Here is a 26,626-nt window from a genome sequence, read left to right on the forward strand (position 1 = left end):
GGGTGTTCAAGTCCCTGTACTTTTTTAAGCACATGGCATTTATTAGGCTTTAACTGGTACACAAATATACGAAACGAGTACTTAATTCTCACCCGCCCCCCGCCTTAGCAACATAAAAAGACATCATCGCATAAAGACACTCACATGACAAACAGACACACACGCTCACGTACTTGAACATACGCAGTCTCACGTATTACCCTGTTCTCTTTATTAGGGTCAGTTAAAAAAAACACAAAACAACACTTTTTTAATCAAGAAAGCAAAGCACATTTGAAAGGAAAAAAAAAACCAAAAACAACGCAAACTTGGTTTTGAGTATCCATAAAATTAAAAGCTTTGGGCCAGATCCCATGCTGGGTTTCATTTCAGGTTATTACTTAATTAGACCTCCTATTTATAAATAAATAGTACCAGTAAACTATTACATCTGAAGAACCCTGCAATAACATTTTACTTACACACTTTTTTTCATTCTGTTTTCTGCCTTCAGTAACCACAGTTTGGGCCTGCATTTGGTGCTGGTGTGATGTCTTTGGAGAACGTTCCTCAGTGAGCACGTCTGGCTGCTTCTTTAGGATGGTGGCTTTTGCCTTCGTATCCAGATTGGGTCGTCAGTGATGGAGGTTTGGAAGCTGGGGGCTGGCTTTGTTTTTTTTTATCCGGACGAATATTTATTTTGGCTTTTTCACAACTCTTGTCAGCACAGAGCTTGCGCCTTGCTTATCACAGTTCTGCCCGCATGTAAACCGGGGCTTTTTAAGTTTTTCAAAGCAAGCTTTCCGGTCGGGAAGCTATAGGCCACGTTTTAGCGGGCGGGAAAAACACGGAGCCGGGAACACAGGGAGGGTCGAGTAAGATAGGATGCCAGATGGAGTCTGGTGTTACCCTGACTCCACTGGTTGGTAGCAGGCGAAACTGGACTTCGTGAGGATGGGGAAGGGAGGACAAAATCGGAGACACCGCATGGCAGAGGTAGGTAATTTCTTAGTCAAGGCGGAGGGTTGCGGATTTAGGTTTGGGGTGGAGGAGTATTTGAGGGCAACTGCACAAATACATATTTTGAAACATACTTGCCTCAGACCTCCCCCAAAATAAGGGACTGGGTCCCGTTAAGAAAATGGAAAGAAAAAAAATATATTATTATTTATTATATAACAACATCAACATTAACACCAAGACAGGGAAGGACTCTAACTACGCATGAGGATCAAACACTCCAGGAGGCAGGACTTTCTGGAGACCAAAAGAAAAGAAATCAAGGAGGGCATCTGGAGGTGGTGTGAATGTGGCCAGTTGATGAGTGCGGTGGGGGGGAGGGGCGGGGGGAGGCAAAGACTCATCTTCTCTTGGCGGTTTTTTAAGTCTTGAGACAAAACAAAGTCACATTTTTTGAATTGTGGTTTCAAGCGACTGATTACATCAGTGTTGGGGCAGGGTGGGGGGTTCTCAAGTGCAGACGTGAACATGGGGTGAAATGAGACATCTCGTCCTTGGGGTTCTCCCTGCGACTGTCCCTCTCCCTCTCTCCCCTCCCTCTGGAAATGGCAGTGAAGGAGTAGGCCTCGCCTTAGCTGCTGTCATTCCACTCTGGAACCATGCCGACTCCGTGCACGGCCGAGTGGTACTGATGCGGGGACAGGGTCCTTGGCACGCCGTGAGGGTACAGGAACTCTGACGCTTGAAGGCTGCCGGGGGACTGGAGGCCAGTCTGAGGCCCACACTGCCTGACCACAGGCTGGTGGGCCATGGAGGTCTGGTGCTGGAACATTCCCTCTCCGAGCTGCGGGGAGCCATGGTTCGCCATGCCAGCCAGCCGGGGGACCAGGGGCCCTGAGGTGAAGTGAGCAGAGAAGTGCTGATAGGGTAGCCTGTCCATGGGCTGCACGGTGGTGACCGTGCAGCTGCTGTACGAGGACATGCTGGGCCAGGCGTTGCAGCTAATGTCCTCCAGGCTGGGCACGGGCTCGCTGGGCGGCACGGAGCTGGCATACATGCAGGCCTGCCGCTGGGCTGACTCTGTCCTATATGAGGCACCCAGGCCCTGCTGCTGGGGGTAGCCGGAGCGGTAGAAAGGGTCCTCTTCACTGGGCGACGTCTCCATGTAGGGCTTCTTGTAGGGATGGTCTGTGGTGGAACATTCTTCATCTGCTGAGACAGGAGGACAGACACCCGTGAGGCCAGATCAGCTACCCCATAGCTCAAGGCAGAGACAGCCATCTGGCCCAAGGACAGAAGAATTAAGTCCGGAAGATGGTTGGCTCCAACCTCCATTCTGATAAAAAGAGGGTGGACTGTCACGGCTAAGACTTTGGGCTACGGAGTTCTAAGCAAACAGTTTGACCTTTCCAAGCTCAGTTTCCTTTTTTTTTTTTTTTAATAATTTTCAGTATATTCCCCCAATAGAACATTAATGCAATCATTAGAAAAGATGCTTTGTATAGTTTCTAGTAAACTGGGGAAATTGAGCTCAGTTTCTTCATCTGTAAAATGGAAAGGGTCATGACAGCACCTTCTAGAAAGGGAAGTGTTGACAATGAAATGGGAACATATAGATTAAGTACTTAGTCCAGAGCTTGGTACAAGGGAACACTCAATAAATAACCATTATTATTATTATCTTCCATCCTCCCCAGCATGTGAACTTCATGAAGGCAAGACATGGTCTGGATTACCCATCACTGTATTCCCAGAACCTGGGACGTACCTAGTGACAAAAATAATAACAACAGCATCAACAGTAACAGTAACAACACATACAGCATTTACTCTGCCTGGCACTGTTCTGAGTACTCTCCACGAGGTCACCCGTTTAATCTTCTCGACAACCCCATGAGGTGGGTTCTCTCAGTCTCCTCATTTTACAGATGGAAGGAGACACACAGAGGTCAGGAAACGTGCCCAAGGTCTTATATGGCTGATAAACAGTTGAGCTAAGATTAGAATCCTAGGAATCTCGTGACAAAATTCCTATTCTTCCACGCCATGCTAGACAGAAAGACACGCAGCAAATACTTGTGCAATGGATGGAACAGTGGATGGAAAAGTGGATAAATGGACGGGAGCCCGAATGAATCCCCAAATCCTTTCCTGACGCCTTATGTGAACAAGGACCCAGTTAATGATCTGTTGAGTTGGTACCAATTCATGTGTCACTGTTTCATCACTGAACAAGTCACTTCCCTTCTGTAAGCACTAATTAATCCCTAGTGGAGAGCAGTAGAGAGAGTTCTGTCTCTGAAAGAGGGTCTTCCTTAACCACTTTGGGGTCACTGACCCCTCTGGGGACTAACAAAAGAGCTGGGCTCTTTTCTGTCCCAGAAAAATAGACTGAAACACGAAGTTTTGAGAACTGTATGTATAGACCAAAGTGATGCACACAACTTCAGGGGGTCAAGCACTCCCTAAAATGCAGACCTCAGGTTAAGAAACTTAGACATGCGTGAGTCTAAATCCGGCTCTTGTACTTAATGTCGGTGTGACACTAGCAAGGCATCTGCCATCTCTGGGACTCATTTTTATCACCTTTGAATCAGAGTTAGCAATACTTACCTCACTGGGCAGCTAAGGAATGAAATCGAGCATGTAAATCTCCTGATACCCATCACCAAGGGCAGCTCTTGTTACCAGGGTAACACCACCTGTGTCATGGCAGACCTCGTCTGTAATAACACACCTCCAGGTGTTTCCTTCAAGGGAAGCAATACTTGGGAGTTTCTACCAAGATGTAAACCTCATACAGATTCATTCCTTGGCTGGAATTTTACTCCCCAAACTGGAGATTTTTCTTTCCTCACTTCCAATCTCTTTCTAATGATAACGTTAAGAAATATGCCTGGTTGGGCTTCCCTGGTGGTGCAGTGGTTAAGAATCCACCTGCCAATGCAGGGGACACGGGTTCGAGCCCTGGTCCGGGAAGATCCCACATGCCGCAGAGCAACTAAGCCTGTGCGCCACAACTACTGAGCCCACATGCTGCAGCTACTGAAGCCCGTGTGCCTAGAGCCCGTGCTCTGCAACAAGAGAAGCCACCGCAACGAGAAGCCCACGCACTGCAACGAAGAGTAGCCCCCGCTCGCCACAACCAGAGAAAGCCTGCGCGTAGCAATAGAGACCCAATGCAGCCAAAATAAATAAATAAATAAATTTATTTTAAAAAAAAAAGAAAGAAAGAAATATGCCTGGTCTTCCCTGGTGGCGCAGTGGTTAAGAATCCACCTGCCAATGCACAGGACACAGGTTCGAGCCCTAGTCCGGGAAAATCCCACATGCCGCAGAGCAACTCAGCCCGTGCGCCACAACTACTGAGCCTGCGCTCTAGAGCCCGCGAGCCACAACTACTGAAGCCCACGTGCCTAGAGCCCATGCTCCACACCGAGAAGCCACCGCAATGAGCACACCGCAACGAAGAGTAGCCCCCGCTCACCGCAACTAGAGAAAGCTCGTGTGCAGCAACGAAGACCCAACGCAGCCTAAAATAAATAAATTTATTTAAAAAGAAAAGAAAAGAAAAGAAAGATGCCTGAGTTTGGCAAGTATAAAGAAAAATGAAACACTGGGACACTCCCACAACTGTCACCACTGTGATGGTTGATGGCATATGGGCAGGACGCAGGACTGAGTAAGGAAAGAAAGAAGAGCCATGATTTATTAAGCACCTACTAAGTGACCTGACTCTAATCTCCTAGAGTCATTCCTCAAGGCGGCTGCTCTCGTTGTCATCTCTTAGAGGCAAAAACTGAAGCTCAGAGAAGTGACTTGCTCAAGGCCACGAAGCAGGGAAGGAGCAGAGGCTGGAATCAAAGCTGGGTCTGCTTCACCTTGCCGACCACACCTTGCCTCCGCACACATCCTTGGCCCCTCTCCATCCTCCCCTGCACAAGGGCAGGACCTGTAAGGGCAGGAGGCTGACACTGTGTGAAGAGCAGGTGCTCCTTGGATGTAAAGCTCCAAGTCAGTCATTCTCCCCACAGGAAGTCCTACGGCTTCACACTGGACTATAAACCAACAGGTGTGGGTTCCACCAAACCCCTCTACTCGCATCATTCTCCGAGTGATACCCCCAGGTAAGTCAAAAATCTCCCCAAATAACACATATCTACACAAAGGTTGTACCCACCTAACAGCAAGCAAACTTATTTTTAACTAGACTCTTTCTGCGACACATCTGGGACCCGTAGGATGCCCAAACATCGGTCTAAAAAAAAAGTGAAAAATGCAGTCCTCACTCTTCCAGGTGTTCTAGCTACATGGTGCCAACCATCCAGATGTTTGAAGACATTCAGATGAGCAAGTGTCCACATTTTTTCACTTTTCAACCGGGCGTTTTGAGGGCGTCTTAAAGACACTGCTTCTCTTGACTTATTTCTTTGTTTGTCCTGGCCACCTCCTCCCTTGATCCCTTCCCTCTATTCTTCCTTCCACCCACCCCCTAAGGTCCATAAATCTGAATGTTTCCATTGTTGCTGGAATCATAACCTTTGGGTTTTCCATTTAACCAGGGCGTTCCCCTCTTCAATAATAGAAAGTACAGCTGCAGGGTACCCTGGCAAGAGGGGAAAAAAAAAAAAAAACAAGGCAAACGAACCATTCCCGAGTTTCTGATCCCCTTCCAGACTGGTTACAAGTAAAGAAGGAAGAATAATATGAAAAAGGCCAGAGCACATTTTGGAAAATCGTAAAATTACACATTCCAATCCTTAATACCCCAAAGATCTGATGCAGAGTCCTAAGAAAAACTCAATGCTGGCTTATTGATGGAAACAGGACGTGAGCATTCTCCAGTGTCTCTTGGTTCTCATCTCACTGTAAAGAAATTCCAAAGCCAGGATCCAAATTTCACGTCGATCGTGATAAATGCTTGGGATGTAATCTCTGTGTTGATTTTCGTGATGGTTTGGTTTCTATCTTTTTATTGGGAGCCTGATAACTGATCAACAGCAAAGACCTCTGTCCCAGACGAGTCCTGTTTCTCTTCCACGGTTGGGGAATGGGCTGTAGTCAAGGGTCAAGTCCTCAATCAGATGAGTCCACGGCTTGGTTTCAGAAAGTTGCGTAAGGGTGGTCAATTATACTGTTATAATGTCCCGAGCCCAGAGGAGTCTCTTGGACAATAGTAAACCTCTTCGTGATTCTGACCACGGATCACCACACAGCAATGTGAAAAACCCTGGTGCCTTGCGTGTTTCTGGATGTTGTCGATTCTGGATAAAGTGACTTTAATGATGAATCCAGAACACAGATCTTAGGGCACAGTTATGTCTCTGACTCACTGGCTACGTGACCTTGGGCGAACCACTGGACCATTCCAGTCTCAGTTCTTGTTTGTACGTGGGGATAATACCTACATTTCATGTAGGAATTGAGATAATAACAGTGCAGTCGAGTTTCTATCTTCCTCGTACCTAAAGTAAGTATTCAAATCTTATCTGCCCAAGTAATGTGGGTCGACTCTGTTTTCCCCTTTGGAAGATTGGACAGATGGCTCTGTGAAGGTCATCCATACTTGAAGGTGTTCGGGTGGCTTCCAGAGCTAGAAAACTCACAGAGCTGCTTGCAAATCACTGATGCCATTGAGTAAATATTGTCACCATTCCCAAATGGGTCATTTCCCTTGCTGCTGGAGTTCATTCAGATGAAAGACTGTGGTGGAGTCTTCACAGACAGACCCTGGAGGTAGAGCAGTGAGTAGCCACTCCTCAGCTGAGTGACCTTCAGCAAGTCAGAAGTAGGACTCTAATTCAGGCCTTTGGACTCCTCAAACAGTGCTCCTTCGGCCAGATGGCCCCAACCTTTCAGCCTTCATGCAGCCCACTGTGTTCAGAGAGTATGACAAGGTGGTAACCTTGACACTTAAGGATGGATGGATGGATTTGTGCGTGTGTGTGTCCCCACGCTGTTAGCTCTTAACTTTAAAGTGCAAAGAACTAGGATGGTATTGTGGGCAGATCCTAGATTGGGAATCAAAAGACTCCAGTTCAGATCTCAGCCACTATCTGAAGCCATGAAATGTACTGACTTGCTTACTATCTGTCTCCCACAGCAAGAATACAAGTTTCCTGGGATCAGGGACCTTTTCCATCGTGCTCTCCCCTTGTCTTCAGCACACAGCACAGTGCCCAGTACAACGTAAGTGTACTGTTAATATCTACTTTATGAACGCATCCCGGATCGGCCACTCACCGGCCACATAACCTTGGGAATCCAAGCTCTTAGTCCTCTATTTTCCCCCCTGCAAAATGGGGATGGGAGGGCATCTCCCACGGCTCAAAGACTGCAGTGAAGATCCAGTAAAGAAAAGGAGGTAGAATCGCTCTACAAACTACGGAGACTGAGAAGATGCAAAGCCCTTTACTCTCTCCGATTCCCTCTCCGTACCAGCGCAGAAAATGGCTTTGCTGAAATCTTTATTTGGGTTGCCTTTGGTTTCTAACTGTGGGGAGGGTAGTCAGGGTGGGAGGGGGAAAGAAAGACAGACAAGTGCTCTCCCAGGCCCTGGGGTCCTGGATTTGATTGAGTGGCATTGATAAAAGACCTTCCCAGCTTTTTTGGCTCCAACCATCGAGAGAGATAGTTTGGAGACAGCCGGGTCCAAACACAAGGGGCCCTCTGGCCGGCCTGGCCCTTTGACATTTCATTGGGGCTGCCTCCTGGGCTGGTTGGAAAGGAGACAGACAATGAGGGGAAGTCAGATAGTGGGGCAGTCAGGGGCCGGGTCGGGGGAAGCCACCCATGGAGTTATCACTTAACGGGAGTCCCAAACTGGAAGGAAACCTCGGCTGATTCCTTATCACTTTACAATGGAGGTTGATGATGAATTGCTTTTTGTCGTCTCCGAGGCAGGCAGGCAGGACAGACGGAGCTTGGTTGGAATGTTCTCTGCCTCTGGGAGCTCCCTTTTGGGGGGTGGAGGGAGGTGAGAAGGGCAGAGGTTTCTGCAGAGGTGAAAAGAGCCTGGCACCCCGAGTGCACAGACCTCAGTATGTATGAATTTGGGGCGGAGCGGCTCACTAGCTGGGTGACTCTGGGCAAGTTTCTCAATCTCTCTGAGCCCCAGTGTACGCATCTGTGAACGAGGGGCAATTCTTCACCTTGTTATCTTCAACCAGTCACGAGGTCCTGACTCTCCCGACATCGCCAGCTCTTCTCCACACACCCCGGCCTGAGCCACCGTCATCTCACACCTCAGAGCCTGCAACAGCCTCTGAACGGGGCCCTGGCATCAGTTCTGTCACAGCAAAGTGACCGCCTCAAAGCACAACCTGAATCCTGCCACTCAGGGGTTCAGACCCCTCAAACGGCCGCCCATCGGTGTTAGGCTAAAATCCGAACCCCCCAAAATGGCTCACAAGGGCTGGCGTCGTGCTAGCCCCTGCCTTCCTTGGCAACCTCCCCTCCCGTCACTTTCCCCTGCTCTGCGCTCCAGCCACCCTGGCCTCCCATCCACCGCCCCAGTGGGAGCGGGCTCCCCATCTTCCGAGGGGCTGCACGCATGCTCTTCTCAACGCCTGGACACCCCCTCGGCACCCCAATCTCCTATCCAAATCCCACTCTCCGCAGACCTCAGCTGAAATTCTCCCCTGATGCCCTAGCCTAGTCCAATCGATACCCCACTTGGCATTTTGTTAACACTTTCCGTATCTCCGTTATAGCATTCGAGCATTCGATCGCCACTGTCATCAAACAAATCTATAATGAGTCATTGAATGTGTGAGCTGCCTGCAACCGTGTGAGTTTCCCAAGGGCAGGGCTAGCTCACGTTCAATAGAGGACTTACAGGTACCAGGCACTCTTTTAGGTGCTCTACCTGGATCATCTCATTTCATCTGCTAACGATCCTGCAGGGTAGGTGCTACCGTCATCCCCATTCTGCAGAAAAGGTAGTTGAGAAAGCTGAGAAGCAACTGACCCACGGTCACACTGCTGCGAAGTGTCAGCCGCTGGAACATACGGCAGCGGACCAGCCACTGACTCTAGCTTCCCCACGGGCCGCCTCAAGTGGATCCCAAGTTCACTCGAGGATCCCGCACAACACCCCCACGCAAACCAAGTCCTCACATCACCCAAAGAGGGTCCATCAGGCTTGGGTTCAAAGCCTCCATCCTGCATCCTCCAGGAGTGCGTTTACAAGGATGCTGCTGTAAATACTGAACTCAAAACAGCGCCCTGATTCTTTGTAACTTCCTTCTCTTCTGCTGGTCTGGCATTAATTTAATCGAAAGAACTCTTTAATTCAAACCTGGTGAGCTCTTAATCAGCGTGTTCGACCCAGCCTCAAGAGCAGATCTCTGGTGGACGATGAAATTTGGAGACCGTAGCCCATAAGCAAAGGTAACGGAGGCAGTTAGGGCGGTGGTTCAGGGCCCAGGCAGAGTCTGCAGACCAGGCTTGGGTTCAAATGCTGCCTTCAAGAACCATGAGCTCACAATTTTCCCTCTGTGGGCCTCAGTTTCCCCGTTTGTAAAGTGGGTTAATAAGAGTACCTACTTAATAACGTTCTTGAAAAGGTTGTGGTCTGGAACCTAGGCAGGGCACCCTTAAATATAATATAAAACAGAATCTCTGTGCAGGGACCTGTGTTTCATGGGACATTCTTAACCCCTGCTTGTGCCTGAAGAGGCATGTTTGCAGGCATCTGGTCTCCAGCCCATCTGGCAGCGGTCGTGCTGGGAGTTGGGCCAGGGGGCCTGATGGGGTGATATTGCGCAGGACTTCCAGATCCAAGGAGCTTGGATGGGCTTCAGGTAAGTCTGGGAAGCTCAGTCTCACCCAGGTCAGCTCCCCAGCCCCAGGCTTGGAGCCATGATAGCTCTTCCCTCTTTCAAAACGTGATTTTGGTAAACGTCAAATCACCAAACCGTGATCCTTTCCTGATGTCACCCCCGTTCCAGAGAAAGCTGCAAAAGCATCCTTTTCCATTGGTTCTGGTTAGTGAGTTGTTGGGTTTTGTTTGTTTGTTTTTTTAAAGAAAACCCATGGGGGACTGCCCTGGCGGTCCGGTGGTTAAGACTCCGCGCTTCCACTGCAGGGGGTGCGGGTTCGATCCCTGGCTGGGGAAGTAAGGTCCCACATGCCATGAGCACAGCCCAAAAAAAAAGAGAAAAAAAAAAAAGGGTCCAGGCACCAGGCACTGGGCTTTGACAGGCGTCGTGTTGGCTGCTAGGGCTGTGAGGCCCAACAGGGCCACTCTAAAGATGGAGCCGTGGGCCTGCTGGAGCGAAACAGGGCCGGTTTATTAAGTCAACCCTGTGCTGAACACAGGACAAGCATGATTTCATGTCATCTTCACACCGAGTCTATGAGACAGGTCCAATCACGGGCCCGAACCTATAGATGACTTTTAGTGATGTTTAGAGTAACTTTTAGTGATGTTTGCTAAGTAACTCGCACCCAATCATAAACATTTGAAAATGGCAAAGGTAGGATTCATCTTGCTTTTCTGACTCTGAAGACCACAGGCGTAAGCACGAGGCTACATGGCCCCCTCCCCTTATGTCTGTTATCCCAAACCTTCACCTAGATAAGCAGCCTTCTCTTCACTTCCTCCCAGGACTCACTTTCTGGAGGGATACCTGCCACTTATTCCTTCATAGCTGTCACCCAGCTTACCAAGTACCAACTGCTCTAGAGAACTTAGCATCACTTACAAAGGGAGAAAGTGACACACAGCAGGGCTAGGACACCTGCCTGAGGTCACACAGGAAGCTGGTGGCAGAGTTGAGACTCAAATCTGTTTCTCTGGTCCCACTGCCCGCATCAACGCCTTCGATTCTGCCTCGAAAAACTGTCACCAGAAATTTCCTTCCTTAACCTCCACTCTGGACTCAGATAACTTAGGGAAAAAATCATCCATTTCTCATTTGGCAAAGGAAACGAGGTTGTGTCTCAGACCGCAGCCTAGTAGATTTAAAGAGGGGATGCACAGGAGAGAAAAATCTATTGTGATTTTGTTCTCTCCCTCCCTGCCTTTTTCGGTATTGATTTGATCTGGAAAGGAAAGAAGAGCTCAGAATCCACTTGGGAGAAACCCTGCATGTGAACTAAAGGGCACATCCAATTCCAAGGAGGTTCCCTGGAAGCATACTCCCTGACGACTAGTGGCAACATAAACTCAGCTTTATCCTTTTGGGGCAATACTTCCTCTTCAGCAGCTAAAAAGAATGAGGCCACTCTAAGTTCACGAAAAGGTATCTACGATGCATTCTAAAGTTTAAAAAAATGCAAATTGCAAAACAGATGCAGTATGATATCAACTGTTAAAACTAAAAGCAACACTCTTTGTATTTGTGGGTGTGTGCAAGTGTAAATAAATAAATGGGTCTGAACATTTCAAATAAGTTTTCCCCAAGGAAGGGGGGGGATGCATCAAAGGAATCTTTAGCTTTACTTGAATGGTTTGAATTTCTTGCAATCTCTTTGTAGTTTTGTATTGCTTACATTTTAAAAATAAATACACGTAGTTATGTGTACTTATTTTTTCAAGGAAAAGAAGGAAGAAGTACAGACAGTGGCCAGGACAGCAGGGCTGTCACACTCACCTTTCCTCTTGGTGCAGTGGTAAATCTGGCCATGCTCCTGGGGCAGCGGGTACGGGTTGGGTGGGGGTAGGAGGTCCTGGGAGGGGCCAGACACACCATTCTCACACTGGTACTGGGACCCCAAGTTGGACGAAGCGGAGAGAGCTCGAGGCTCACTGCTGAAAGGACTGTGGTTGGAGGCCACTTTCTGTCTCACTGTGCTCCTGGGAACCACGGGATATTCTTTACTGAAAGAGAGAAGATGTGAAGTATCACTGATCAGTGGCCTGATAGCCTGGCCTCCCACTGGCTGAACCACAGGGTCAAAGACTCTACCAGAAAACTCACAGAATAAGAAACAAAGGGATCTTTGATGAATGAATAGATCCAGTTATACTCAAGTGCATCCAATGCATCCTATCCTATACATATATATTTAGTCACCACCTTTTCATGTCTTATACATTAGGCGAGTAGATTTATGAATAGTTCTATACATATGCAGAAAGATAAATGAGCACCCCCAGTTGAGACCCCTCTCAACAATCAATAAACACACATGGCAGTTGAAATATTTCAACCTATTCCAGACGTCTTTGAATTCCCTAATTCAAAAGCTAAAGAGCTGAGAGCTCACTGAGACTTAACTTCTGGGTCTCCATCTTTAAAATGGGGCTGTGGCCTTTGCCCAACATTAGTAAAGAATGGTAGCTGACCACCTGGGGTGGCCACGTAAGAACCTAGGTGACCCTAATCTGAATAGTTTGCTCCTCGTGCCTTAGACTTTCCTTTTGAGTTGCCGTACTTGTCGCCAATGACATAACACTTAACTTCTCCGTGCCTTGGTTTTCCCATCTGTAAAAAAGGGATAATGAAAAACCCCAGGTTCAAAGGGTTATTGAGAGAGGAAATTAGTTAATACACGTGAGAGGCTTAAAACAGTGTTTGGCACAACAGATGGTAGCCATCAGCAGGACTGTCACAGTTTTGGAGGCAGAGTAGAGGGAGAGAGAGAGGGGGAAGGAAAAGGAGAAGAAAAAGGAGGACAAAGGAGATAGAGAAAAGAGCATGGAGACTAAGACCAGGCAGATCCAAATTCAGGTCCCACCTCCACCACTCACAGGCTTCTGGGCCACAACCCTTCTGAGCCTCAGTTTATGACGCCATAGGTACAGCCTCCTCCAAAGTGCTCAAAATCTGGTCCCTCACACTCATATGATCCGTCCTCCACATTCCCTTCCCTTCAGCTTTCAGACCATTTTTTTCCACATAAGAGTTTGGGAAATTCAACAGAAACCTCTCCTGGAAAGGAAGAAAGAGGCGCTGAGCATCACAAGAGTCCCAAAGGAAGCCAGGTGGGTGGGGGAGGGATCAGACTGAGAGTTTGCAAAGGAGCTGAGAGGAGGGACAGCTCAAAGATACAGGTAGAATTGAGAGAAACAGCCGGGGTGTATAAGAAGAGAACGGCCCAACCCATAATATTCCCACATGCACGAAGAGGAGGGGGCTGCCAACGTTTGGGATGGGGGAAGGAAATCTTGTTCAGAAGAGTAACTAGTACAGTGTGTAGGCTGATGGAAGGGTGATTTGCCTATCTATTCTGGAAGGCAATATGATATCACCCTTTTTTTTTTTTTTTTGGCCACGCCACATGGCTTGTGGGATCTTATTTCCCCGACCAGGGATTGAACCTGGGACCATGGTGGTGAAATCCCCGAGTCCTAACCACTGGACCACCAGGGAATTCCTGAGAGCATCCATTTTTAAAAATATACAGGGACTTCCCTGGTGGTCCAGTGGTTAAAACTCCATGCTCCCAATGCAGGGGGCACGGGTCCCATCCCTGGTCAAGAAACTGAGATCCCGTTTGCCATAAGGCGTGGCCAAAACAACAACAACAATAATAATAATAATATACAATAACATGGAGTGAGCAATCCCATTACGAAGAATTTTCCCGAGAAGCCATCAGGTCAGTACCCAAAGACGTAAGTATGAGGATTTTCTCTGCAGCACTGTCTGTAACAAGGGAAAAAACAGAAATAACCTAAATGTCCTCATTAATGGTAGCGTCAGCTTTGATAGAGCTAAACGATGGAATATTATGCAGCCTTGAAAAGGATGGGAAGGCTGGATATGCACAAATTCAGAAATCTGTGTGAGCTGAATTAAGTTAAAGAAGGGGGAAACAACATGGTCTAGATTATGAAATGAATCCCAGAGGTTCCCTCCAGAAGTTGGGGTTACGGGAGACTTTTTATTTTTTTATTTTTAATTTTTTTGCAGTACACGGGCCTCTCACTGTTGTGGCCTCTCCCGTTGCGGAGCACAGGCTCCGGACGCACAGGCTCAGTGGCCATGGCTCACGGTCCCAGCTGCTCCACAGCATGTGGGATCTTCCAGGACCGGGGCCCGAACCCGTGTCCCCTGCATCGGCAGGCAGACTCTCAATCACTGCGCCACCAGGGAAGCCCCGGGAGACTTTTTAGATCAACTTATTACTTTCTGTACGTCTGCACGGCTTGGCTCTTTTTACAGTGAGCGCTTACGAAGTTTAGATGAATACTTCCATGTTGAAAACAATCATTACTATTACCAATTATTAACAGAATTAATATATGAATTATTAATATAATAGTTATTATTATAGTGTAGCAGGGGGACTAGTTTAGGAGGAATACACAAATAAAGGAAGCGCATACAGCCGTCCGGAGCAACGTGTGACCCTCCAGGCTCTCCATCCATCCTCCCCCCAGCCCCACCCACCGCACCACCGCGCCTGGCAAAACGCAATGGAAACAGGGCTGAAATTCCCAGGGGAGGACCTGCTTGGCTGGAAAGCAAAATGAAAATGAAGTTGAAGATACTCAGAGCTTCCCCCGCATTTCCCCCAAGATAGGTCCCTAGAAGTGAGAGGGGCATAACAGGATTTGAATCCGATCTCCGGTCATCTGCAGATCCAGCAAAGCTGCTAGCAATACCCCTCAGGAAATGTCCCTTCTTCACGCAACCCACAGAAATGAGTTCTCCAATCCACCAAGTCTGTAGCACAGAGCTCAGCTAAAGGTCATAGAGTTCGCAGGTGACCTAGCGAAGCCTCAGTTTCCTCATCTGCAAAATGGGAGAAATACAGAGATACTTTGGAGAAACCACAGCAGTCAGCCCTGAGTCCTCCGGACACCTTCCCTTCTCTGATAACCCACTGGACTGTGATTTTTACTTGAGTATCTAAGAATCAGGGTATAGTGGGAAGAATAAAGGTGTTCGATTCAGGAAAATATATGTTCTATACCAGACGTACCATCTAACAGCTATGTGATCTTGGACAAGACACAATCTCTCTGAGCGTCAGTTACCTCTCAAGATTGTTGAAATTACCCAACAATACACTCTAGAATATGTCTGGCACATAGTAGAAACTATCGTGACTGCCGTTACAAAATGACTCGTGCTTTCAGCCCATAAAATTTCTCGGGAGGGAGCAGTGCCATAAGCCTGTCTGTCTCCTGAACTTGGAGATCTTAACTTTGGGGAAAAACTTAGGGGTGTAAACTTAGATTTTCAAAATGATGTCTTTGATTTCACTAATCTTGAATTGGAATTTAGTATTTCTTTCTGTTTGGGTGTCAGCAACAAGCCACAGTTCAGTTAGCAGCCCTAGCGACTGTCATCAACAGAAACAAAATAGCTTCACATCCCGTTGCAGCTGTATGTGTCTCCAGACGCCATTTATGCTCATGATGACTACAAAAATACAGTCGTTTTTGACCTGCCACTAGATCCTGTTACTTAAGACGTTCGTAAAGTGCGCATATGACTATATCACCATTTAGAAAAGAGTTTGACAACTATATTTTAATATAACTGGCTTCCTTGGCAATCAATGCAACTTATTTTACACATTTAATCAGATTAATCTAAGAAGTGATCCCTAGGCTTCACCAGACTGCCAGAGAGGCCCCCGGCCTGAAACAGAGTAAGGACGCCTCCCTAGAAGAAATATGTATCAGGAAATCGCGAGCTTAGCTGTGATTTTTGCCATGAACCGACTATACTTTAACTTATTCCATTTTTAAAATGAATTCTTTATCTAAATATGCTTTGCCTCACTCTGAGTAGTAATATACATGCAATGAGGGGGTTTTGGTACTAGTTACAGTTTCTCTCATGCAATTTAAAGTAAATACCTATTCAAATAAAAAGGTACACCTGGGGCTTCCCTGGTGGCGCAGTGGTTGAGAGTCCGCCTGCCGATGCAGGGGACACAGGTTCGTGCCCTGGTCCGGGAAGATCCCACGTGCCGCGGAGCAGCTAGGCCCGTGAGCCATGGCTGCTGAGCCTGCGTGTCCGGAGCCTGTGCTCCGCAACAGGAGAGGCCACAAGAGTGAGAGGCCGCGTACCGCAAAAAAAAAAAAAGGTACACCTGAAATCATCTTGCATATGAAGAGCACTACACCTAGCACATTTTGAAGAATGCTGCATCCGCCCACTTCGCCTCTCCATGACCCTATGAAGTGGGTACTGCTTTAGTCCCCATTTTACAGATTAGAAAACTGAGGCCCAGGCAGATTAAATAACTTGTCCAGGATCACAGAGCTACAAAGAGACACCACCAGATTTCTAACCCAGCTGTCCCCAAATTACTTCTGGCCAATCTCCTACTGACTTCTTTCCATTTTAAAACATAATATGCTTTTGGGGGTGCGGGTGTTTGGGGCCCAAGACTCCTCTCTCACTTCTCCCATCCCTCAGGGGGATGACCATCTCCATCCTGGGTCCCCGCCTTTGTCATCTGAAAGTACGTCAGAGTAACCAGGTAGGGGACAATGGAGTATGTGCCAAGTTTCCATGAGGCGACAGACACCCTCACGACACCCAGGGGTCTCCTAGCCCAGCTTTCCCGTGGCCTGTGTCATCTCAGAACTAAAGATGGCGCCATCCTGAGCAGCGTCACTGCTCAGGCTCTCCTCCTGGGGCCAGGAGGCTGAAAGGAATGAAATTAGCTTTACAGTTCTCCCTTGGTTGCTGAAGCTGCGTAATGGAAAGAAAAAAAAAAAGAAGAAGAAGAAGAGAAAGAAAAATTATAATAATAATAAAACATAAAAGTTGTCAAATCTCACTGGCAATTCTATTTAGGTCTTGCTTAGTTCAAGTACTGGACTGTCAGAGAGCCAACAGGAAGGGGGGAATCTCTTTTCATTTGATATTCTTAATGGAGACCGTTATTTTTTTAATTAAAGAAAATAACTCTTAAAAAATGTTGGCTGAGGGAATTTACAAGAGAATGTATCAATGGACTCCGTGGAATTCTCCCTTCCAGCACTGCCAAATTGCAAAATTACTCCCTGGAAAGGCCAAATTCTGCTTTTGATTACTAACACTCACAGAAGTGGGAAAGGCATATTATCCCAATAACCACTTGTCCCTCTCAGTTTGTTCCTCTCTGAAGAACTTGAAACATCATTCCCACCATCGATCACGCACATCTTTCTTGATGCCTGAAATGCAACATCCCCAAATCCATCTGACAGGTGTCAAGATTGAGGCATGGAAGAGTAGAGTGACTTCTCAATCAGGATGGGGCTACAGAGGCAAAGAGGAGAAAATGGTACCAACAAACAACACTGGCATCTTTTTTTTTTTTTTTTTTTTGGCCACAATGCTTTCGGGATCTCAGTTCCCTGACCAGGAATCGACCCCATGCCCTCGGCATTGAAAGCGCCGAGTGCTAACCACTGGACCGCCAGGGAATTCCCGGGATTGTTTTTCCTGGACTCATCAATGGACCAATCAAAGGAACTCATTGAGTAGCAACACAGCAGAAGCCTCTAACGTCCCTATGACGAGAAGATAAACTATCTTCCTCCACAGTTTGAGAGCATCATTGAAGAATCCAGGACACCAGAGAATTAAAGTGAAAGTTGAAAAGCCCTCGTGCATCTGGGAAGAGGGCAGCAACTGGGGACTGTTTTTCCACCACCCTCATCCTCGTCTTCCTCTTCAACGTCCACGTTGTTCTCTCTGTGCATCCTAATGTCCCAGCTACTGTACTGGTTGACTTACATGCTTTCCTTCATTTGATCCTGGCAAGAATCCCATTTCATCACTACGATTAGCTTTACTTTAGAGATAGAGAAAATGAGGCTCAGAACGGCTAAGCAACTTGCTCCGGATCACCCAGCTAAGAAGAGGTAAAGCCGAGCTGCGCTCCAGGTCAGGGCTATTCCAAAGCTCTTGCCAACTTATACCTGATAATAGGGAATTGCTGCCTTCCCATCACTGCTGGGATGACACAACCATTCTGTTACATAGAGTATCCTCCTCTGTGATGCCAGAGTTAGATATTGGCTACACCAGGCACCATCAACCTTTACCGGTCAAACTGTCAATCAATCCTGCTTTACCAAATGTCAAATCCCACTGCTCTCCGCTGTCTCCTGCAGACACAGACGCGCTCTGCCCAGTCTGGACACCAACCAGGGTCCTGAGTCCCTCAGCTCACTCTGGGTGTCAGGGCTGCAGACCAGCTTCTCCCCAGCTCCGCCTCCCTCCCACATTCTGTTCCACGTGAGCGGATGCCATGAATGACACCATTGTCGCCGGGTCTGGGTTGTAAAACGTTACAAGGGAATATTGAAATCCAAGGCCAAACGGCGTCGCAGCCTGCTAACGAACGGCCCCGAGAATGTTTTCCCCTGCAGCCGACTGAATTGGCCTTTTCACGGGAGCAGGTGGCAGAGGTTCTGGGGTGCTGGGAGGTTTCTGTTGTTTTCCCCTGGCGATGCTTACCCAGTTTCTGGCAGCCTTTCTCAAACGACTAAAGCAGCGCACTGGGGCGAGGCTGGGGACTGTGAAATCTCTGTTCTCGAAGAGCAAATTCCTCCTCTCGCTAGCACTTCAATCTGCTATTAAAATGAAAAGGGGGGCCCCAAAGTCCCATGAGAGCCTTCCCGGTTTATTAACTTTCCGATACGCTTGGGGAAGCGATTCTGATCTAACGTGTGTGGACACTCAAGGGACAGGAGGCAGCTCACCCCAAATGGGTTTTTGCTCTGCAAATAACGAATCGCTCCCTCCTCGTCTACAAAGTGCTTCACGACCGCTTTATGACTCGGATCTCACCACACCACTGAGCTGGAGAAAAGCACGGTGGACGCTGCTCCAACTCGCTGGCGAGGCCACGGGGACACAAAGAAGTAAAGGGAATTTCCCACCATCGATTCAACCAGGGTTGTCTGATGTAAGCGACAGCAAGAAAATCAAAGACTGGGACTTCCCTGGCGGTCCAGTGGTTAAGACTCTGAGCTTCCACTGCAGGGGGCACTAAGATCCTGCATGCCACATGCCGCGCCAAAAAAAAGAGACTCAAAGACACTGCCCTCTCTAGCCATGAGCGCCCACCATTTATGACAACTTTGGTTGGCAACCTCTTAAATCTCATATATATAAGTTCATACCAGGGTGGTCATTTCAAGTTGCAGCTCTGAAGTTAGGTTGTGTGGATGTACCTTCCTTTGGTACCCAGCCACCAACGTGGCCACTGTGGGGCTGGCTAAATTCTTCCTTTCTCTGAGCCTCAGTCTCTTGTCTGTAAAATGGGAATATCAGATTCACCGCCTCTCAGGATGGTCAAATGATACAACGTTTGGAAAGGCTTAGCATATATTTCAGACACACTGCTCAATGAACACGAGCTTATAAACCACACAATTATGTTTTGAAGCAGAAGTTCTTACCTTGCAAGGGCTTCAACTGATCTATGAATCGCCCCCCCCAACCCCTAATAGCAGATGAGTAGAGCTTGTCAGTTTTTCTAGGGAGAGGTCCATACTTGCATCGGTTACTCTGAAGGGGTCTGAGATTCACAAAAAGGTTTTGAGTAACACTACAGAAGCAGCCCCAGAATCGAGAGAAAAGTGCTGGACCAGTTATGTGGGTGATTCAGGATATCTCCCTCTGCCTCAGTTTCTCCCTTTGCAGATGGGGATAACAAGGCCCCCGTCACAGTTGAGTTGCGAGTCCCAAGGTAAAAGCTGGATGTGAACCTACAGTCATGAAAGATCAAAGCAAACTGAACCTGTGGCGGGCTCTTAGTAATAGTACATTAGACAGTATTCCCAGGTATCTAGTACTAAATTGAAGAGCTTAATACTTTACCGATTTTAGTTTTAGTTTTGTTTCGTTTTGTTTTTAATGATTTTGGAGGGAGGATGAGAAGGTAGAGGGATGCCTTCTGAGGCTGGGCCTCGGTGCTTCTGGAAGCCAGAGTGCAGAGGGACTGGCACTAACCTGGGACAGGGACCTTTCTGAAACTGCTTCCTGTACTCAAGGGGTTGTGTTAAGGCCTCCTGTGTTCTGAAAGGAAGCACGGGGGCCCCTTGGTCATTTGCAGAATGACCGTCAGTGAAATGATGACCTTAAAGTCACCCCAAAGCAGCCACTTCTGCAGGAATACTAAATGTTCTGTGGACTAATATAAAAGTCTGCCTCTTGCTAACACATATATATGGAATCTAAGAAAAAAAAAAAAAAGGTCATGAAGAACCTAGGGGTAAGACGGGAATAAAGACACAGACCTACCAGAGCATGGACTTGAGGATATGGGGAAGGGGAAGGGTAAGCTGTGACAAAGTGAGAGAGTGGCATGGACATATATATGCTACCAAATGTAAGGTAGATAGCTAGTGGGAAGCAGCTGCATAGCACAGGGAGATCAGCTCGGTGCTTTGTGACCACCTAGAGGGGTGGGATAGGGAGGGTGGGAGGGAGGGAGACGCAAGAGGGAAAAGATATGGGAACATATGTATATGTATAACGGATTCACTTTGTTATAAAGTAGAAACTAACACACCATTGTAAAGCAATTATACTCCAATAAAGATGTTAAAAAAAAAAGTCTGCCTCTCCCCCTTAAAAAAAGACCAACCAACCAAAAAACACCTATGGGGGAATGGGTCTCTAGGAAAACAAATTCCTAATGTGAGAACGTTAACCACTATGATGGGACAGGTGAGAGACAGGGCTTAAGGTGGGGATGGGTAGAGATAGGGAAATCTCTCCAGAGAAGTGAGTTTCAAACGTGGCTGCACCCTGCAGTCACCTGGGGAATGTTGTTTTAAATACTGATGTCATTGCTCTGCGGTGCAGCTTGGACATTGGGAGTTTTAAAAAGCTACCCAGGAGGAAAAAGCCTTAAGCAAAAGGGTAAACACTGTATGATTCCTTTTATACAAAATTCTATCACAGACAAACCTAACCTACAGTTTAAAAAAATCAGAATATCGACTGTTTCTGGTGGGAGAGTGGAGGAGGAATTAACAGGGGAAGGGCCTGAGGGAACTTTCTGGGGTGAACGAATGTTCTATATCATGATACGGGCTTGGGTTTCACAGGTATGCGTATTTGTCAGGATGTGAATGGCGCACTTAGTTGTCCATTTCGCAGTATGTAAATTTTACCTGAAATAGACAATCACGAAAACTGAATCCTAGTTAATGGTATGCACGCTGAAGTACACAAGGATGGAAGGTACTCATGTCTGCAACTGAGTTTGAAATGCATCCAGAAAACAAATAATATGGATGGATGGATGGATGGATGGATGGATTGGTGAATGGACAGATTGGTGGAAGAATAAATGTACGTATGAATTGATAGATGGATAGACAAATGGACAGATTGGTGGATGGATGTGTGATAGAGCAAACATATAGCAAAATGCTAATTGCAGACCCTAATCAGTGGGCATATGGGTGGTCACCGTACAATTCTTCCATGTTTTCTATATGTCTTACGTGTTTCATAATGAAACACTGGGACGCACTCCAGGAACTCCTAATAGTCAGCCAAAGTTGACCACCAAGTAGAGAAAAGGGTTCTTTTTTATAAAACAGCCCAGCACAAGAGCTCTATTTCCAGAAAATAAGATCACACATTACCTGCATGTCTTTGCTCATTCTGTAGGGCCAAAACAAATTATCCAGGTGTGACCAGGGGACCCTTCCACAGATAACTTGTTAAAGGGCAGTTTCGGACCCCTTCCCTAGAGCCACTGATTCGGAACCTCTGAGGTGAGACCCAGAAATCTGCATGTTTCACGAGCCTCCCCACCCCCAGCTAATGCGACGTCTGCCAAAAGTTTGAGAAACACGGCTTCAGTGTGGTTTGCCCTTAGACACTATCCCTGAAGAGCAGGTTTGCTGGGGCAGGGGCTGGGGAGGACAGGGGTGGGTACAATGTTGCAGACGAATGGGAAACCTTAAACGATGGTGGACATGATGGACAACCAGGACTCAGGATGGGACCCCTTGGGACAAACCTCCATTCACAGGTTAGGCTGGCTTGGCCTCCCCAACATAACCCCCCTCTTGTTTTACATAACTTCACAATTTCCTGAGAGAAGCCACGTGCCTAGCCAAAAGTACAGCAAGAAGTGGGGATTTAACGCCATCTCCAGGACGCTGTCTTGGAAATCACGCCTCATTAATTGGACTTCCCCATCACCTTTAACCACAAGCATGAGGATACAAGAGCGCTGAGCCTTTCATTTGAAAAAGGCCATCTGAGGTTAGGGAGCTGAACATTCATTTGAAATCAGGAAGGAAGGGCTGGAAAACGAGGGACGGCTCCAGTAGAAGGATTTTAACTTTTGAAGGGTCCCGGACCCCATGAATCCCTTGAAATTCTTTGACATTTTTTTCTATTTATATATTTTGAGTTTTTCAGCGTTCCTTGCTAATCGGATTTTCCAATGGGATCTTAGATTCTGATTAAGAAGCCCCGCCCTAAAGGTAGGAGAGGAGGAGGTGACATGCGGTGCAGAGGTGGGGGACAGTGGTGGATTTCCCACGACGGTGGAGAGACGTCGACGGCCTGGGGCTGACAAAACCAACCTATTGGCTCTACCTGGGACATCCTGGGCTCTAAGCTTTTCTATCCGCTCTCTGGTTGAGGGGCTCAAAATCCAGGCCAGCCGAACAGAGACTCCAAGTACCCCAGCTCTGGAGATGACTTCCTGCCAAGGTATCGGCAGTCCAGTAAAAACCTGAGGAAGTAGAGGCAACCGCAATTCTCCCACGAAGAGCTCTGAAGCCACCATTGCTGCACTCTGCTAGCCCCCCAATAATACTCAGTAAATGCTGTGTATGCTGCAGAGACCAGGCGCTGCTCACGGCCACTCTGTGGGCATTAAGGCAGGAAGTGCCCAAGGAAGCACTTTGCTGCTGCTTGTTCAGATTCTGGGGCTTGTCATTCCAAAAAGACCAGTGGCGGCCTGGCAGGGCGGAGGGGGCATCCTCTCCATCCGAAAGAAACAAAGCTCACGGCCAGGCCTCTGCACCTTAACTGGCAGTCAACCTGGCCTCTGGCTTGACAAGGGGAAGGACCCCATCTCAGCACCTAACATGACCCAGGGTCACTCCAGGCCAGGGACCGTGCCAGGCACTCCTGGGCACACTGGGGCAGTGTTAAAACATGTGCGCACACTCCTTGACCCTCCTTCTATCGAGAGGAAGGATCCCTGCCCTTCCTCCTGGAATCTGGACCCATCTCAGTGAGTCCCGTTCAACCAACAGAACGCAGCAGAAAAGACACTACAGCTTCCCAAGGTCTAGTGAGCAAAGACCCTGTGGTTCTCCAGGGGCAGCCTGACACCACGGAGGGAGTCTAGCTCCCCTGAGAGCACCATGCCGGACAGGTCACATGCACACACTCCAGTGGACAACCCAGGTGGGCTCCCAGCCGAAAGGCAGAGTCAATTGCTGGTCGTGGGGTGTGTCATCTGGGACGTCCAGCCTTGTCTGGCCTTCAGATACCTGCCGTCCCCACCAACACCGGACAGCAAGCAACAACCGCCCAGAGGCATCCTTCCCAAATTCCCGACCCACAAATCCTGAACTAAACCCAAGTGTTTCCCTGGGACTTCCTGCTTCACCTCATGCACAGTGACAGCGAGCGATGCCTGGTCTTTCCACCATAAGTAGCACTGAGGGAGCATTCCTGAGGGCTAGCAGGTTGCAAGCGGATGAAATCTGGAGCACTGTGATGGCCTCTGAGCTCCCCATGGAAGGACCGAGGCTGCCTGTACCTCTTCCCCTTGAGTGGGCTGCGGAGGCGTCGGAAGCTAAGTGCTACAGCTCTGGCTGTCCCGGATTTAGTCTCACACACACACAGCTGACGGCACAGCTCAGAGCGCAAGGCTTCGCAGCCGGTCCATGTGAAATTTAGCAGTAATTCGTTTCGTAGCACTAGTAATTAGGACACCCGCATTACCTCGTCTCATCCTTGCAATAGCTGTGGAGGTAGGTTCTATAATTATCTCCCATTTTACAGATGAGGAGATAGAAGCCCCATGGAGTAGGGGAGCCCCGGGGCTAATCAGCGTGATAGCCTGGACCCCAGCTCCAGAGCCTGCTTTTCCATCAGTGGACCCTGCCCCTCGATGCACGGATTCACCTTTGCATCCCCGGGACCTGGCATAGGGTAAGCCCTGAACGAATGTGTGTTAGCTGAAGAAGCAAGCAACAGATCAAAAACTGAATAAAAGAGTATCTGGGCCACAGTCTCCCCTTCCGCAAAAGGAAGAAGGTTGGGCCAGATGCCACCTCCCGGGATCCCTTCTACCTCTAGAACCCCACGCTTCTAAGGAACAGTGTTCCCTGTCATAGTGCCACGCCAGCCGGCTTCCAGAGATCTTCAGAGTCTGACTCCTCCTCCAGAGCCCAAGACAGGTAGATCCCTGTGCATTCCTTCCCTGATCCAACGCAGAAAACCCTTCCTCCCAACAGTTTCAAATCCCATTGCTGGGGCAATGCCTGGATCCCATTCTCTCCATAAAGGTGCCCTCCCCAACCCCAGGGCACTGGCCTCGGCCCCACAGGCCAAGGAAGTTCCTGTTCACCTTTGACAGTGAAGCTCCCACACTTTCTCATTAAGGTGAGCATTTATTTAGGTGCAACTCCCAGATGTCTGCGATGTGCATATCACCTTGACAACGTCCACCAGCTGTCCTGCCGTTTAGTTAACATTTTCCTTAAATAATCAGCCTTAACTCTCCTTCCTTCCTCCCTCCCTCCCTTCCTCTTTCCTTTCCTTCTTCCCTTCCTTCCTTAGAACTTAGTCTCGGGGACTTCGCTGGCGGTCCAGTGGTTAAGACTCTGCGCTTAGTGGGCGCAGGTTCAATCCCTGATCGGGCAACTAAGATCTACATGCCTCACGGCGTAGCCAAAACAAAACGAACTTAGTCGCATTCTAAACAATACTGTCTATGAAATCCGCCTGATACAACTGTGTGTCTGTGGGCACCCTCTAAAACCATCTCATCTCTCACCAGGGGAGGGGGCACTGCAATTTGGGAAATATTGGTTTTTAGGGCTAAGAAGTTTTTAAGCCGCAGACTAACCTTTCAAAATAACCTTGGCATGTATTTTAATCAGCCGGCTAGAGGCAGGATTTGTGGAATGATTTTATTCTCTTCTTTGTGCTTTCCCTTCGCGCCCCCATTTTCAGAATAAGCAGTTACTACTTCTGTAACTAGAAACCGCACCTCAATGTTGGAAAACTAAGACACCCTCTGCGTGTTCCAAACGCAGACTGCTGGGTGAAGAGAGAGGAGAGGGCGGTGAGTGCCCAGACATTGGCCAAGCTAATCCAAACGTTATTTATGTGGGATCACTGCGAGTGAAGGCTCAACCCTCCTTAACCCCACCCTTCTCCCTTTGTCCGATTGTTGGAATTAGAGGAAATTTCATTCCTCCCGCTTTGCTCCCTGAGCCAGCTGTCACCGGGTGTGTGGGGGACAGGAAACAGGATTACAAGATCAACAGTGAGCCTGCCGTTCCAGCCAGGCTGTTATCACAGCCGTCTCCAGAGAGCCATCTTCCCCACTTGTCACTACCTACTGCGAGCTGGGAGTTGGGACCACAGCCCAGAATAAATTCTGAACAAGGGTAAAACGGGGAGTCATGAGGAGTTTTCCCCAGCTTGGATCATTTTTTGGAGCGTGGTCTAGGAACCAAGCACTCTTCAGGCATTTTCTCACATAATTCTCGCAAGAACCCCAGAAAGGGGAAGCTATATTTATTTATGCCCATTTTACAGATGAGGATACTGAGGCTCCGTGGGGTGAAACTGCTTGCCTGAGGTCACATGCCGATAAACGCAGAGCAAGGATTGAACCCAGGTTTGTCTGACTCCAAAGCCTATTGGAACCTCTCTGCTCCCTCTCCTCCCCAGGGGCCATCTCTAGAGAACTGGGCGCATGACCCTGTGCACTCCCTGTTCCCCAGCGCAACTCCTAATGCGGCCACAAAGACACACGTGGCTCGGAGGCTGAGAGTTTCAATCCAACACGTCAATCACTGACTTCTGAGGACCAACCGCCTTGCCTTCCTTCCATCTCCAAGGGCCTACCCGGAAAGGACCCCTCAGCCAATCTGCAGTAACTAGGGGACGGTTAGGGCAGCCCGTTCAGACCAAAGTACAGTCATCTGCCTAAATATCTAAGCAGCCGTGTTGTTCAGAGCTGTAACAGAGAGTCCCCAGGATCGCTGACATGTGAGCTCTCAAACACCTGTCCCTCCCCACCTGCCTTTCCTCTGATGTCCATCATCTGCCCAACCAGCTTCCAGAGCACAGGGGCCCCGGCCTGACAAAGGAAAGCAGTGAGGGCTCTTGGGAATAGACACACCCTGACTACGCAGTCTGTGGCCAGAGGAAGCTTCTTGGAGGAAGAAATAGCTACAGGGAGGCTTTAGTGATGGACAGGAGATGGAAAAGGAGGAGAGAAAGACAGAGCCAGACCAACTGTGGTGTTCAAAGGGCCAAAAATAATGGAAAGAAGACAGACTTGGAGCAGCTCCTTCAGCAAGATTGAAAGGGAGAGGGGACACTGGTGAGGAACAAAGCTAGGGGGCGTGGCAAGGCTGGATGGGAAGGGCGTGGTCAACCACACCAAGGAGTCTGGACCTGACACTGAGAGCAATAGGAGGCCTGGGAGTGTTCTAGGCTGTGCAGTAAGCGTGTCTGATTTGCGTGGTACAAAGATGTCTCTGGCAGCTGCCTGGAGCACGTCCCCCGGGAGGGGAACAGAGCTGACATCAGGTCTAAAGAGG

At 48.3% G+C, this 26,626-nt stretch overlaps 1 protein-coding gene across 3 annotated transcripts in view; it reads right to left on the reverse strand.

Moving 5' to 3' along the window:
* Positions 1–1,349: 1,349 nt before the first annotated feature.
* Positions 1,350–26,626, reverse strand: part of TBX5 (T-box transcription factor 5) — a 48,142-nt gene continuing 22,865 nt past the window's right edge. Inside the window, exons 8-9 of one of the 3 annotated variants that reach the window (XM_004281466.2) lie at positions 11,538–11,764; positions 1,350–2,148 (exon numbers count right to left, since the gene is read on the reverse strand). In XM_004281466.2, coding sequence (XP_004281514.1) covers positions 1,571–2,148; positions 11,538–11,764 — 805 coding nt within the window. In that variant the 3' untranslated portion in view covers positions 1,350–1,570. The remainder of the gene's footprint in view (positions 2,149–11,537; positions 11,765–26,626) is intronic. The other 2 variants (XM_004281465.2, XM_049697607.1) reach the window with 2 other exon arrangements.

Source organism: Orcinus orca, chromosome 15 (assembly GCF_937001465.1).
Source record: "Orcinus orca chromosome 15, mOrcOrc1.1, whole genome shotgun sequence".
In the NCBI taxonomy this organism is placed as follows: Eukaryota; Metazoa; Chordata; class Mammalia; order Artiodactyla; family Delphinidae; genus Orcinus; species Orcinus orca.